Source organism: Macaca fascicularis, chromosome 2 (assembly GCF_037993035.2).
Source record: "Macaca fascicularis isolate 582-1 chromosome 2, T2T-MFA8v1.1".
Taxonomy (NCBI): domain Eukaryota; kingdom Metazoa; phylum Chordata; class Mammalia; order Primates; family Cercopithecidae; genus Macaca; species Macaca fascicularis.
Window position 1 is genome coordinate 151785669 of NC_088376.1, and position 13341 is coordinate 151799009.

The window sequence follows — 13341 nt, forward strand, 5'->3', positions numbered from 1 at the left end:
AGATGCAGACATGAAGGACCAGAAGGCTGAAGCAAACTGCCCAAAGCCACTATGCTGACGGGTGGCCGAGTCTGGGTTTAACCCAGGCCCGAACCTCAGTTCCCTCATGATAAAGTTGGAGTGATGATGTCACCTCTATCAGGATTAGGTTGTGAGGCTCAAATGCCATCATGCAACCACGGCAGGCACATGGGGGCCACTCTTCAAACGTCTGTGCGCTTCCCTTGTGCCCCGCCCTGGCACACAGCCGCCCCTGCGGAGCCGAGGGATCCCAGCCCGGCAGTCCTTCGTCAGCTGCTTCTGTTTGGTTGGCGGGGACAGCTGGGCCGACAGAGAAGCCCATTGTCTCTGTCCTCTGGGGCTCCATTGTTGGGGCCTCCTCCTGGGTTGCAGCCCCGCGGACACCCCCAGCTGTTCCTCTGGCCTGGCTCAGCTTCTCCCGGCGGTGGGGGTGCGGGTCGGGGACGAAGACGCGTGCACCCTGAAGACGGTAATTAGGCCTGCTCTACAGAGGGAAACACAGGCTCTGGGAGCCTACATGCCTTCGCCGGAAGTGCTTGTCCCGGAGCTCCTGCAGACTGGGCCGGGGGTGGGCTCGGGTCGGAGAGGTCACGGGGCTCCTTAGGTCACAGGCGGCAGGGCCAGAGAAACTCCCTCGCCCCTACGTTTAACCCGCGGAAACAAGGGCCCAGAGAGCGCGGACGCCAGCCCAAGGTCACACAGCGAAGCCCCGGCACAGCCCGCCGGGAACCTAGCGTTTCTAACCCTCAGCCTCTCGCTGTTTCTGCCCAGCTTGGGGAGCGCTGGAACAGGACCTAGGGTGATCGCGCCCCTTCCGCGACACCGGTGTGAAACCCGCGCGGCCCTCCCGCCAGGGGGCGGAGCTTCCAAGCCAGGCGGGATTCCACCGGGTATTTGCCTGCGGAGGCGGGACTTCGGGCTTGATGGGCGTTGGGGGTGGCCTCCTGGCGGGCGGGCCCTCTGTGACGCCGATACTGGCGGGGCGGGCCAAGTCGGCCAGAGCTCCGCCCCCAGAGGACGCGACTAAGCCCGGGGGCGTGTCCTGGGCTGGTCCCACCCGCGCCCCGCCCCGCCCCGCCCGGTCGCGGAGCCGCGGCCAGCGCTGGGAGGGCCGGCCCCGGGATGTGAGTGCCGCGGGGTGAGGGCGGGGGTGGGACTCCCTGGCCAACCCCAGGGGCTCCCAGGGGTCCCGGTGGGCGGGCGCGCTAGGGCAAGGGCGGGGACGGCCGGGCGGGCGCGCCAGGTGAAGGCCTAGATTTGCGGGTGAGGGACGCTCGGGACGGGTACTTCCAGGCCCTCTCGGCGCGCCAGACCAGCCCCGCGCCCCTGTTCGGTGGTCCAAGGGACGCGCGCCGGCCGCGGGCCCGGGCCCAGACCCGGAGCGGTCGGGCGACGTGCGCGGGTCTGACGTCTGCGCTGCCCAGCCCCCTGGCTGCGCGGACGCCCCCACGGAGGCAGCCACGGGGGCGGATTTCTGTCTCTGAGTGACGACTGCCAGGGTGTGATGGGAAGGGTCAGCCGCGCAGCGGGGCCAGGGGACCCCTGACCCCCGCCCTGGCTCCGGTTGGGTCCCGATTTGCGTTTCTGAGCGCTTGCTGTGCTTGGCTCCTCAGCTGCATTCTCTGAGTCCTCACAACAGCCACACATTTTGCAGCCGAAGCCTTGTGCCACACAGCTGTGGGGGCAGTTATTACAGTGCAGAGGTGATGCGCGGAGGCCTTGCAGCCAGGCACACCTGAGTGCACGCCCGCTTCTCCACAGACCTGCACTGTGACCTTGGGCACACCTGGTCTGCTCTCTAAGCCTCTGGTGCGATTGTGGTGCCTACCCCCAGGGCTGCTGTGAGGACCGGAATTGGGTTCAGGAAAAGACAACCAGTGTAAGCAGCTGTTGTTGAGCGGCCCTTGTCTGTGGCTGAGGGGCTAGTGGTGCTGGACAAAGGCTGGTGGGTCAGTACAGGCGGGCTCGGGAGGGAGCTGCTTTCTGCTGAGGCTGTCCCAGCTGTGCGTCTGTCCTTTTCCACACGGTAGGCTACACACAACCCAGCTGTACCAGCATGTGCCAGAGACACGCTGGCCAATCGTGTACTCGCCGCGCTACAACATCACCTTCATGGGCCTGGAGAAGCTGCATCCCTTTGATGCCGGAAAATGGGGCAAAGTGATCAATTTCCTAAAAGGTATGGAAGGCCCCCCTTGGACTATCATCTGCTTCCTCTAACCCACCTGTCCTCTCCGTCCTCATCCCCAACATAAGCCTCAGGCTCTCCCATCTTCAGTTTCAGCCCTCGGACTGCCTTCCAACCACGCTTCCGCCCAAAAGGATTTTTTTAACAGATTCCTAAGCATGATATGATGTCCCTGGCTCAGACTCTCCTTGGCTCCCCATGCTGTGGACCTAAGTCCCGCTTCTGCCCAAGAGGCCTAGTGGAAAGGCAGCTGATTACTGATGGGCACAGGGAAGGTGAAGCTTGGAGGAGTCCATTCCCTAAGATTCAGAGAGTCAGGAGGTAGAGCACCTCCACTGCACCTCCCTTGATTACAGATGGGGGAAATTGGGGCCCAGAAAGATTAGGAAACGTGCACACAGTCACACAGTGACTAAGAGGCGGAGTTGGATTTGGAATTCAGAGCTCCAGGCTCCCCACCTTTAGGGCTCATCCCCCTAAGCAAAATGATGCTTCAAAGAGCACATCATTTTAACTGTGGTTTGTAATCAAGGGGCCTGATTTAGCTGGGAAATTCACTTAAACTTGTTTTAAAAGGAAACATTATGTCATCAAAATGGGAAAAGGCAGTTTCACTTGCCATAAATAGGTCATGGTAAAAAAAATAAATGGAATGAAAACAACAGTATAATTTAATCCAGGCTGGTTACTATTGCCTGCAGGCTGTGAGACTGATTGGTGGTTTGAACGGAAGATGAGCAAAGCACAGGCAGGTGTTGCGAGGCCATGCCTCACTGAGCCTCCTGTGATATCATCAGAAGGTGGAGGGAGGCTGGGTGCAGTGGCTGATGCCTGTAATCCCAGCACTCTGGGAGGCCAAGGCTAGGGGATCACTTGAGGCCAGGAGTTTGAGACAAGCTTGGACAACATAGCAAGACCCTGTCTCTACAAAATAAAAATAAAAAAACTTGGCTGGGATAGTCCTAGCTACTTGAAATGCTGAGGCAGGAGGATCACTTGAGCCCAGAAGTTCGAGCTTGTAGTGAGCTATGGTTGTGCCACTGCACTCCAGCCTGGGCTACAGAGCAAGACCTTGTCTCACATTTATTTATTTGTTTATTTATTTATTGAGACAGGGTCTCACTCCCATCACCCGGGCTGGAGTGCAGTGGTGGAATCAAGGCTCATTGCCGCCTCAACCTCCCTGGCTTAAGTGATCCTCCTACCTCAGTTTTTGATATTTTGTAACATGAGGTCTCACTATGTTGTCTAGGCTAGTCTTGAACTCCTGGGCTTAAGCAATCCACCTACCTCAACCTCTCAAAGTGCTGGGATTACAGGCGTGAGCCCCTACATCTAGCCAAGACCCTGTCTCTTTAAAGGAATTAAAAAAAAAAGAAAAGGGAAAAGTGGAGGGAGAATTCCTAAGAAGAGTTTTTCTCACTCTGAGGGTCAACATCCCTGACCCTTGTGTCACCTGCTCCTGAAGGTTGTCTGGCACACCTGAGCCCTCCTTGTGACTATTAGTGGTTTGGGAAACATGGGGATCGCTGTGTGTACAATGTTCAATGCTCCTTGGCCAGAGGGACTGGCCACTGTCCACAATGGCTGTGGAGGCTGCCCCTTCTCAGAAGGCCCAGAAGCCAGCAGTGCCCACCTACCCCTGGGGCAGGGGCTGCCACAGGCCAAGTCTGCAGCCTGCGGGAGGGTCTGGGGCTGGCCCTGGCCTTGAGGTCAGTGGGGAAGCAGGGTGCTCCCTCTGTGGTTTCAGAAGAGAAGCTTCTGTCTGACAGCATGCTGGTGGAGGCGCGGGAGGCCTCGGAGGAGGACCTGCTGGTGGTGCACACGAGGCGCTATCTTAATGAGCTCAAGGTACAGGATGTCGGGCCTGGGGGGCTGCGGGCCTGGGGCAGGGGGCTGCTGGCCAGGAGTGTCCAGAGGCAGGAGGCGGCTCAGCCTGGGGAAGCACAGTCCCACAGGGCACCCGTTCATGTCCCTAGTGTTCGGGAAACATGGGAGTCTGTGGTCCCCAAGAGGAGAGAGGTCATAAAAAGGCAGACCTCAGTTTGGGCCAGGCCACTCTGAGGGTGGTGACCTCCCCTTCTCCAGGGCATATGAAAGCCTTCATAGGATTTTAGGCTCTACATTATGACTTTCAAGCTGTGCTCTGTCGACAGGCCTCAGAGACCCCAGCCCCTGTCCTCCTCCAACCATAGCTCTTTCACTTTGGCCTATTTTGTTTGTTTGTTCATTTATTTTTTGTTTTTGTTTTTGAAATGGAGTCTCACTGTGTTGCCCAGGCTGGAGTGCAGTGACGTGATCTCAGCTCCTCCACCTCCCGGGTTCAAGCAGTTCTCCTGCCTCACCCTCCTGAGTGAGTAGCTGGGATTACAGGCGTGTGCCACCACGCCTGGCAATTTTTTTTGTATTTTATTAGAAATATGGTTTTGCCATGTTGGCCAAGCTGGTCTTGAACTCCTGACCTCAGGTGATCTGCCCATCTTGGCTTCCCAAAGTGCCAGGATTACAGGCGTGAACCACTGCACCCACCCGATTTTTTATATTGGGCTGAAGTTTAAGACTCTGATCTAAGTACCTCTGCTAAAGATTTGTTGAAATTGTTGGTCTAAAAACTAATTTGAAACCCTCAGGGCTCAGCAGAGAACAGAAACAAGTGGGAGGGCTGGTGGTAGAGTCTGGGGTGAACTGGAGAATTCCTGCCCCTTCCCAAGGGGCTGCTACTGAGCTCCACTGTGGACCCGGCATGGCCAGAGCACCTGGTCTTCAAAGAGAAGCCAGGAATCCAGATTATTAAGTGACATTTCCTGATTTTTTTTTTTTTTTTTTGAGACAGAGTCTCACTGTTGTTGCCCAGGCTGGAGTGCAGTGGCACAATCTCAGCTCACTGTAACCTCTGCCTCCTGGGTTCAAATGATTTTCCTGCCTCAGCCTCCTGAGTAGCTGGAATTACAGGTGTGAGCCACCACACCTGGCTCTGATTTCTTAATGTGGCACTCATTATAAGATTGTAAAAGCCCACCTGTAGACTGAACTGGGCACACTGACTGCCTGCTTGTGACCTCTTTCCAGGGGAGGACACAGCTCCCATTAGTGGCTGAAGTTCTGAGGGCTGAGGCATTCAGTTCAGTGCTCTTTGTGGGAACAGAGGGGAGGTTGGGGCAGGGGCTTGCATTGGAATGTGGTGCTGCCAGCCTGCCCTGCGGTCAGGGATGCCTCAGGTTATCTGCCCCAAGAGTGTGGGAGCCCCGACCCCCAGGCTCCCTGGCTGGGCTCACCTTAGACTCAGAGCGACAGTGGATGCCTGAGGCCAGCAGGCCTCTCTGCTCCACAGGTGGAAAAGCCTAGGTCCAGAAAGAGACTGTGCTCGCTCAAGGTCACCTGGGAAGTTGGCCGGGCCTAGGGGAGACCCCTGGACGGTCATCCAGTCCAGTCTTCGAGGTTCCCAGTCAGGGCTGCTGCCTCCCTGCTTTCCAACCCCAGCCTGAGCTGTGAGAATTCTAGATAGGGCCACGACAGTGTGAACGCATGAAAGATTACCAGGAAGAGGTTGAAACCTGGCTTCTAGGAGAGAGAGGGGTGTGAGGCCTTGGCAGGAAGCCCAGTGCTTGGCTGCCCTGGTTTCCTGGGGCCCAGGCATGCGTGGTCACAGTCCGCAGCCTAGGGCTGGGCCAGGAGGACATGCCTGCCAGAGTCCCGTGGGTGAGGGGAAGGCAGGGACAGAAGGCGCTCAGCTGGGGCAGGGAGAAACCAAAACAGAATGGGGCCAGGGTATGAGTGAATCAGGCTGGGGACGGGGGCCTAGGCTCCAGGGTCCCACCCATTTGAGGGGCCTTCAGGGGAACTGTGTAGGGCAGGCCGCATGCCTGGCCTTGGTCCCCCAAAAGCCTGAAAGCAGCTTACTATGTGATATATAATAATACAAAATAGCTGGGTGTAGTGGCATGCACTTGTAGTCCTAGCTACTTGGGAGCCTGAGGCAGGAGACCTTGAGCCCAGGAGTTTAAAGCTGTAGTGAGCTATGATTGTACCACTGCACTCCAGCTGGTGTGACAGAGTGAGACTGTCTCTTAAAATAAAACAATAAAAGTATTAACAGGTAGAGTCCCAAGTAGAAAACTGAGGTCGAGGGTAGGAGGAGAATTCAGATATGTCCACTGAGAAAGTTAACCAAGATGGTGATCCAGCTGCATATTTGGCTTGGAGCTCCCTGGCAGCCAGAGCAAAAGGAGAAACATAATGGTTTCTATAGCACCTATTAAGATGAAGAAGTAGGCCGGGTGCAGTGACTCACGCCTATAATCCCAGCACTTTGGGAGGCCGAGGTGGGGAGATCCACCTGAAGTCGGGAGTTCGAGATCAGTCTGACCAACATGGAGAAACCCTGTCTCTACTAAAAATACAGAATTAGCCAGGCATGGTAGCATATGCCTGTAATCCCAGCTACTCGGGAGGCTGAGGCAGGAGAAGCACTTGAATCTGGGAGGCAGAGGTTGCAGTGAGCTGAGATCGCACTACTGCACTCCAGCTTGGGCAACAAGAGCAAAACTCTGTCTCAAAAAAAAAAAAAAAAAAAAAAGGATGAAGAAGTAGTCATTCAACACGTCTGTATTGAATGCCAACTGTGTGCTGAGTACAGAGAGTATAAGACAGCAAGGCTCCCTGTCACCATGGATTTGCATTTGAGTTGTGGAAGATTAAAATTAAAGAAGTGACCACCCAAGAGCATTTCAGAGAGCACCAAGGGCTGTGAAGAAAGTGAAAAATAGAGGGTAATTGGGTGGTCAGGGAGGGTCTCCCAGAGGAGGTAATGTTTGAGTTGAGACTAAAACAAAGGAGCAGGTGATACTCATGTAGAGCCTTTTTTTTTTTTTTTTTTGAGACTGAATCTCACTTTGTCGCCCAGGCTGGAGAACAGTGGTGTGATCTTGGCTCACAGCAACCTCTGCCTCCTGCTTCAAGTGATTCTCCTACCTCAGCCTCCCAAGTAGCTAGGATTACAGGCACCTGCCACCACACACAGCTAATTTTTGCATTTTTAGTAGAGATGGAGTTTTACCATGTTGGCCAGGCTGGTCTTGAACTCCTGACCTCAAGCAATCCATCTGCCTCGGCCTCACCGAGTGCTGGGATTACAGGTGTAAGCCACCACTCCTGGCCCTCGTGTATAGCTTTGAAGGAAGAATGTTTCAGAATCCCAGGCCTGGAGGGTGGAGGGGACTTGATCTCCCAAAGGGGAGAAGAATGCTTGGGAGGCTGGATGGAAGGGAATAAAACATTGTACTTGTACATGGCACAGTCAGGGAGGCCAGAGCCCCAGGCCACATAAGTCTTGCAGGCCGTGGGAGGAGTGTACATTTTGTTCCAGGGACCTTGGACAGTCACAAGAGGGTTTTCAGCAGGAGGGTGATATGGTGTGACATGCCCTTGCTGCCCAGGTGGGACCCAAGCCCATTTCAGACATCATCTGGCAGCTAGGGCTGCAGCTCAGGAACATCTCCCACCTCCCCGCAGACGTCTGCAATGTTTCTTTTCTCCTTCCTCTGCTGTGGGTGTCCAGAGAGTACCCTGGAGAGTCCTGCAGGTTTCTCAGGCTGCTTTTCCCTGGTCATTCTGTGTGTACTGTGTAACATCCACCCTCTCCCCTGCCTCATCCCATTCTGCCCTCATCCCCTACCTAGGGTTCATGCCTGACTCTGTGCTGGTGTGGCCTTTGATACTTAATAAACAGGGCACTGAAGGAGAAGCAGGAGCTTGATGTTTGCAAGACGTCAATTCAGGGAAACCTATGTTTATCAAGCTCCTACTGTGTGCAAGGTCCAGGGTTGGCCCCTCTGAGGGTGGCGGTTGAGCTCCCCAACACCCCAGCACTGGGCTCTTGCCTTTGGTTGATTCTTGGGTGACAGTTTGCCATGGAGTGTGGGTTAGTGCCGGACAGCATCTGACATCTTGCCCCTGTGCACTCTGCACTGGATGGTGCTCAGGACACATGGATCCAGCAAGTGCTCAGAGGGCACCCCTCTGTGATCTAGGTGCTGCAGGGATGGGGTGGAGCAACAGACAAGATCCCTTTTCTGGTGGAGCTGGCATTTAGGTGAGAGAGTCAGATAATAAATGTAATAATTAAGTAATGAGATAATATGTTAGATGGTGCTAAGTGTCGTGAAGAAAGGAAGGGACAGCAGGAAAGAGGGTGGGGAGAGCTGGTGAGAGGGTGGCAGTTTTAAACCAGTGTCAGGAAAGGGCGTACTACCGTGATCACAGGTGACATGTAATCAGACAGGAAGGGAGTGAGGGAGTGGGTGATGTGGTCATCCGGGGAAGGGCATTCCAAGCAGAAGGAACAGCAAGTGCAAAGATCCCAGGGCAGAACTATCTCCCATGAGTTCCAGTATAGTGTGGAGAGGCAACACAGACCATAGCTCCATGGAGCACCTGGAGGGACCCTGGAGAGTCTCTAGGGGAATGAGCTCCTCTTGGTCTCCAACTCTCTTTCTCTTCTTCCCTGAGAGGGGCTCCTCTCTCCTTTTAAAAAAAAAAGTTTTTTTTTAATTGTGGTAAAATTTACATAATAAAATTAGCCATTAACCACTTTAAAGTGTACAGTTCAGTGGTGTTTAGTCCATTCACAAAGTGGTGCAACCATCATCTCTAGTCCCAAACATTTTCATCACTCCAAAAGGAAATGCTGTGTCCTTTAAACAGTTGCTCCCCATTTATTCCCCCAAGTCCCCTTGGTGATCACTCACCTGCATTCTGTCTATGGATTTGCCTATCCTGGATATTTCATATAAATGGAGTCATACAGTATATGACCTTTTGTGTCTGGCTTATCTCACTAAGCACAGCGTTTTCAAGGTTCATCTGTGTTGTGTTGTAGCATATGTCAGTACTTCATTCCTTTTCACAGCTGAATGATATTCCATTGTAAAACACTACATTTTGGGCCGGGCACGGTGGCTCAAGCCTGTAATCCCAGCACTTTGGGAGGCCGAGATGGGCGGATCATGAGGTCAGGAGATCGAGACCATCCTGGCTAACACGATGAAACCCTGTCTCTACTGAAAAATACAAAAAACTAGCCGGGCGAGGTGGCGGGCACCTGTAGTCCCAGCTATTTGGGAGGCTGAGGCAGGAGAATGGCGTGAACCCGGGAGGAGCTTGCAGTGAGCCGAGATCCGGCCACTGCACTCCAGCCTGGGCGACAGAGCGAGACTCCGTCTCAAAAAAAAAAAAAAATAAATAAATAAAAAACACTACATTTTGTTCATCCCTTCATTAGTTTATAGGCCTTTTGGCTATTGTGAGTAGTGTTGCTGTGGACATGTGCATACGTGTATTTATTAGAATACCTGTTTTCAGTTATTTGGGGTATACACCTAGGAGTAGAATTACTGGGTCACATGGTAATTCTGTTTAATTTTCTGAAGAACTGCCAAGGTGATCTCCACAGGGGCTGCACCATTTCCACCAGTAATGTGCCAGGGTCCCAGTCTTCTGGTGTTTTTTTTTGTTTGTTCTGTTTTGTTTTTTTTCCCCAGTGTGGCCATCTTACTGGATGTGTAGTGGTATCTCATGGTTTTAATTTGTATTTCCCTAATGGCTAATTAACACTGAGGATCTTTTCTTTTTTTTTTTTTTTTTTTTGAGACGGAGTCTCGCTCTGTCGCCCAGCCTGGAGTGCAGTGGCCGGATCTCGGCTCACTGCAAGCTCCGCCTCCCGGGTTTACGCCATTCTCCTGCCTCAGCCTCCCGAGTAGCTGGGACTACAGACGCTCGCCACCTCGCCCGGCTATTTTTTTGTATTTTTTTACTAGAGACGGGGTTTCACCGGGTTAGCCAGGATGGTCTCGATCTCCTGACCTCGTGATCCGCCCGTCTCGGCCTCCCAAAGTGCTGGGATTACAGGCTTGAGCCACCGCACCCGGCCCACTGAGGATCTTTTCATGTGCTGGTTGGCTATTTGTATATCTCATTTGGAGAAATGTTTATTCAAGTCCTTTGCCCATTTTTAAAATTGGCTTGCCTTTTCGTTGAGTTGTAGGGTTCTTTATATATTCTGGATATTATATAATTTGTTAATAACTCCTCCCATTCTGTGGGTTGTCTTTTTTTTTTTTTTTTTTTTTTTTTTTTGAGACGGAGTCTTGCTCTGTCGCCCAGCCCAGGCTGGAGTGCAGTGGCGCGATCTCGGCTCACTGCAAGCTCCACCTCCCGGGTTCACGCCATTCTCCTGCCTCAGCCTCCCGAGTAGCTGGGACTACAGGCGCCCACAACCGCGCCCGGCTAATTTTTTGTATTTTTAGTAGAGACGGGGTTTCACCGTGGTCTCGATCTCCTGACCTTGTGATCCGCCTGCCTCGGCCTCCCAAAGTGCTGGGATTACAGGCGTGAGCCACCGCGCCCGGCATGGGTTGTCTTTTTTTGATAATGTCATTTGATGCACAAAAAATTTTAATTTTGCTGAAGTCCAATTTATCTTTTTTTTTTTCTTTTATTCCTTTTCTTTTGGTGTCATATCTGAGAATCCATTGCCAAACCCAAGGTCATGAAGGTTTACCCCATGTGTTTTCTTCTAAGAGTTTTATAGTTTTCACTTATATTTAGGCCTTGATAAATTTTGAGTTAATTTTTGTGTATGTGTGAGGCCAGTCCAACTTCATTGTTTTGTACTCAGATATCTAGTTCTCCCAGCACCATTTGTTAGGCTGCTTTTCCCCCATTGAATGGTCTTGGTACCTTTGTAGAAAGTCAACTGGCCATAGATGTATGGATTTATTTCTGGACGACTCTCAATTCTATTCATTTTTTTGGTTTGTTTGTTTAAGAAAGGGTTGCACTCTCTCGACAGCCCAGGCTGGAGTGCAGTGGCTCCACCTCGGCTCACTGCAACCTCCATCTCCTGGATTCAAGCGATTCTCCCATCTCAGCCTCCCAGGTAGCTGGGACTACAGGCGTGTGCCACCATGCCTGGCTAATTTTGTGTTTCTTGGTAGAGATGGAGTTTCACCATGTTGGCTAGGCTGGTCCTGAATTCCTGACCTCAAGTGATCTGCTCACCTCAGCCTCTCAGAGTACTGGGATTACAGGCATGTGTGAGCCACTGTGCCCAGCCAATTCTATTCATTTGATCTATATGTCTGTTCAATACCACACTATTTTGGTATTCTTACTGTGGCTTACTGTGGTTATTGTGGCTTTGGAGCAAATTTTGAAATTTGTAATTGTGAGGCCTCCAACTTTGTTCTTTTCTCTCTCTCTCTTTCTTTCTTTCTTTCTTTCTTTCTTTCTTTCTTTCTTTCTTTCTTTCTTTCTTTCTTTCTTTCTTTCTTTCTTTCTTTCTTTCTTTCTTATTTTTGAGATGGAGTCTCACTTTGTCACCTATGCTGGAGTGCAATGGTGCAATCTCGGCTCACTGCAACCTCCACCTTCTGGTTTCAAGTGATTCTCCTGCCTCAGCCTCCTGAGTAGTGGGATTACAGGCACCCGGCACCACGCCCAGCTAATTTTTCTATTTTTAGTAGAGATGAGGTTTCACCACGTTGGTCAGGCTGGTCTCGAACTCCTAACCTCGTGATCTGTCCACCTCTGCCTCTGCCTCCCAAAGTGCTGGGATTACAGGCGTGAGCCACTGTGCCTGGCCAACTTTGTTCTTTTTCAAGATGGTTTTGGCTATTTGAGGTCCCTTGAGATTCCATGTGAATTATAGCATCAACTTCCATTTTTTGCAAAAAAGGCCATTGGGGTTTTGATAGGAATTGCATTGAGTAAATTGCTTTGGGGAGTTTTGCCATCTTGACAGTAATCAGTCTTTCAATCCGTGAACATGGGATGTCTTTCCATTTATGTATGTCTTTAATTTTTTTCAGCAATGTTTTGTAGCTTTCAATGGACAAATCTTGCACCTCTTGGTTAAATCTATTCCCATGCATTTTATTCTTTTTGATGTTATTATAAATGAAATTGTTTCAATTTCCTTTTAAGATTGTTCATTGCTAGGATATACAACTGATTTTTGTGTGTTGATCTTGTATTCTACAACTTTGCTGAATTTGTTTCTTAGCTTTTTTTTTTAGATGGAGTCTCACTGTGTCACCAGGCTGGAGTGCAGTGGCATGATCTCGGCTCACTGCAACCTCCGCCTTCCCGGTTCAAGCGATTCTCCTGCCTCAGCCTCCCGAGTAGCTGGGACTGCAGGTGCACGCCACCACGCCCAGCTAATTTTTGTATTTTTAGTAGAGACAGGGTTTCACCATGTTGGCCAGGATGGTCTTGATCTCTTGACCTCATGATCCGCCCACCTCAGCCTCCCACCTCCCAAAGTGCTGGTATTACAGGCATGAGCCACTGTGCCTGGCCTGTTTCTCAGCTTTAATAGTTGTGTGTGTGTGTGTGTGTGTGTGTGTGTGTGTGTGTGTATTCTTTAGGATCTTCTATATGTAACATCATACTGTCCGTGAAGAGAGGTAGCTTCCTTTCCAATTTGGATGACTTTTATTACTTTTTCTTGCCTAATTCCTCTGATCGGAACTTCCAGTGCTATGTTAAATAGCAGTAACGGAGCAGGCATCCTTGTCTTATTCCTGATCTTAGACAGAGGGCTTTCCATCTTTTACGGTTGAATATAATGTCAGCTGCGGGGTTAAATTTTTTAATGCCTTTTTTCATGTTGAGGGAGTTTCCTTCTGTTCCTAGTTTCTTGAGTGATTTTATCACAAAAGGCTGTTGAATTTTGTCAAAGGCTTTTTGTGCATCAACTGAGAGATCGTGTTTTCCCTTTCTCTGCTTTTGCTCCCCTTCTACTGGTAGAAAGGACCCACCTAAAGCAAACAGTGGGGGCCCTAGAAGGGTTGCAGCCTAGCTCTTCTCTGAGAGCGGTTCTTGATTTGAACCTCTGAGGGTAGGGGGTCCGCCTGAGGAAACCACGTGTCTGGAAGGTGGAGGCTTGTGGAGCTGAGTGGATGGGGCAGCAGGTACCAGAGGTGTGGCCAGCCCCAGTCATGTCCTGCTCTCTGTGGGGTCCCTCAGAGGCTGACGTGTTATGGGGGCCCTGATAGCTGGCCACATGCAGGCCATGCCCTTTGGCGGGTGGTGGCATCAGTCTGGGGCAGACCTCTCGTGCTCACATAGTGTGC

At 51.7% G+C, this 13341-nt stretch overlaps 1 protein-coding gene across 13 annotated transcripts in view; it reads left to right on the plus strand.

Annotated features, from left to right (window-relative positions):
- The first annotated feature begins 281 nt into the window (after positions 1 to 281).
- HDAC11 (histone deacetylase 11) overlaps positions 282 to 13341 on the plus strand; it is a 28133-nt gene continuing 15073 nt past the window's right edge. For 4 of the 13 annotated variants that reach the window (XM_045385710.2, XM_074033045.1, XM_074033041.1 and 1 more), the window contains exons 1-3: positions 1098 to 1159; positions 2052 to 2200; positions 3960 to 4060. In XM_045385710.2, the coding sequence (XP_045241645.1) occupies positions 2134 to 2200; positions 3960 to 4060 (168 nt within the window). In that variant the 5' untranslated portion in view covers positions 1098 to 1159; positions 2052 to 2133. Of the gene's footprint in view, positions 491 to 1097; positions 1285 to 1782; positions 1901 to 2051; positions 2201 to 3959; positions 4061 to 13341 lie in introns of those variants that run through there. The other 9 variants (XM_005547878.4, XM_074033042.1, XM_045385712.2 and 6 more) reach the window with 4 other exon arrangements.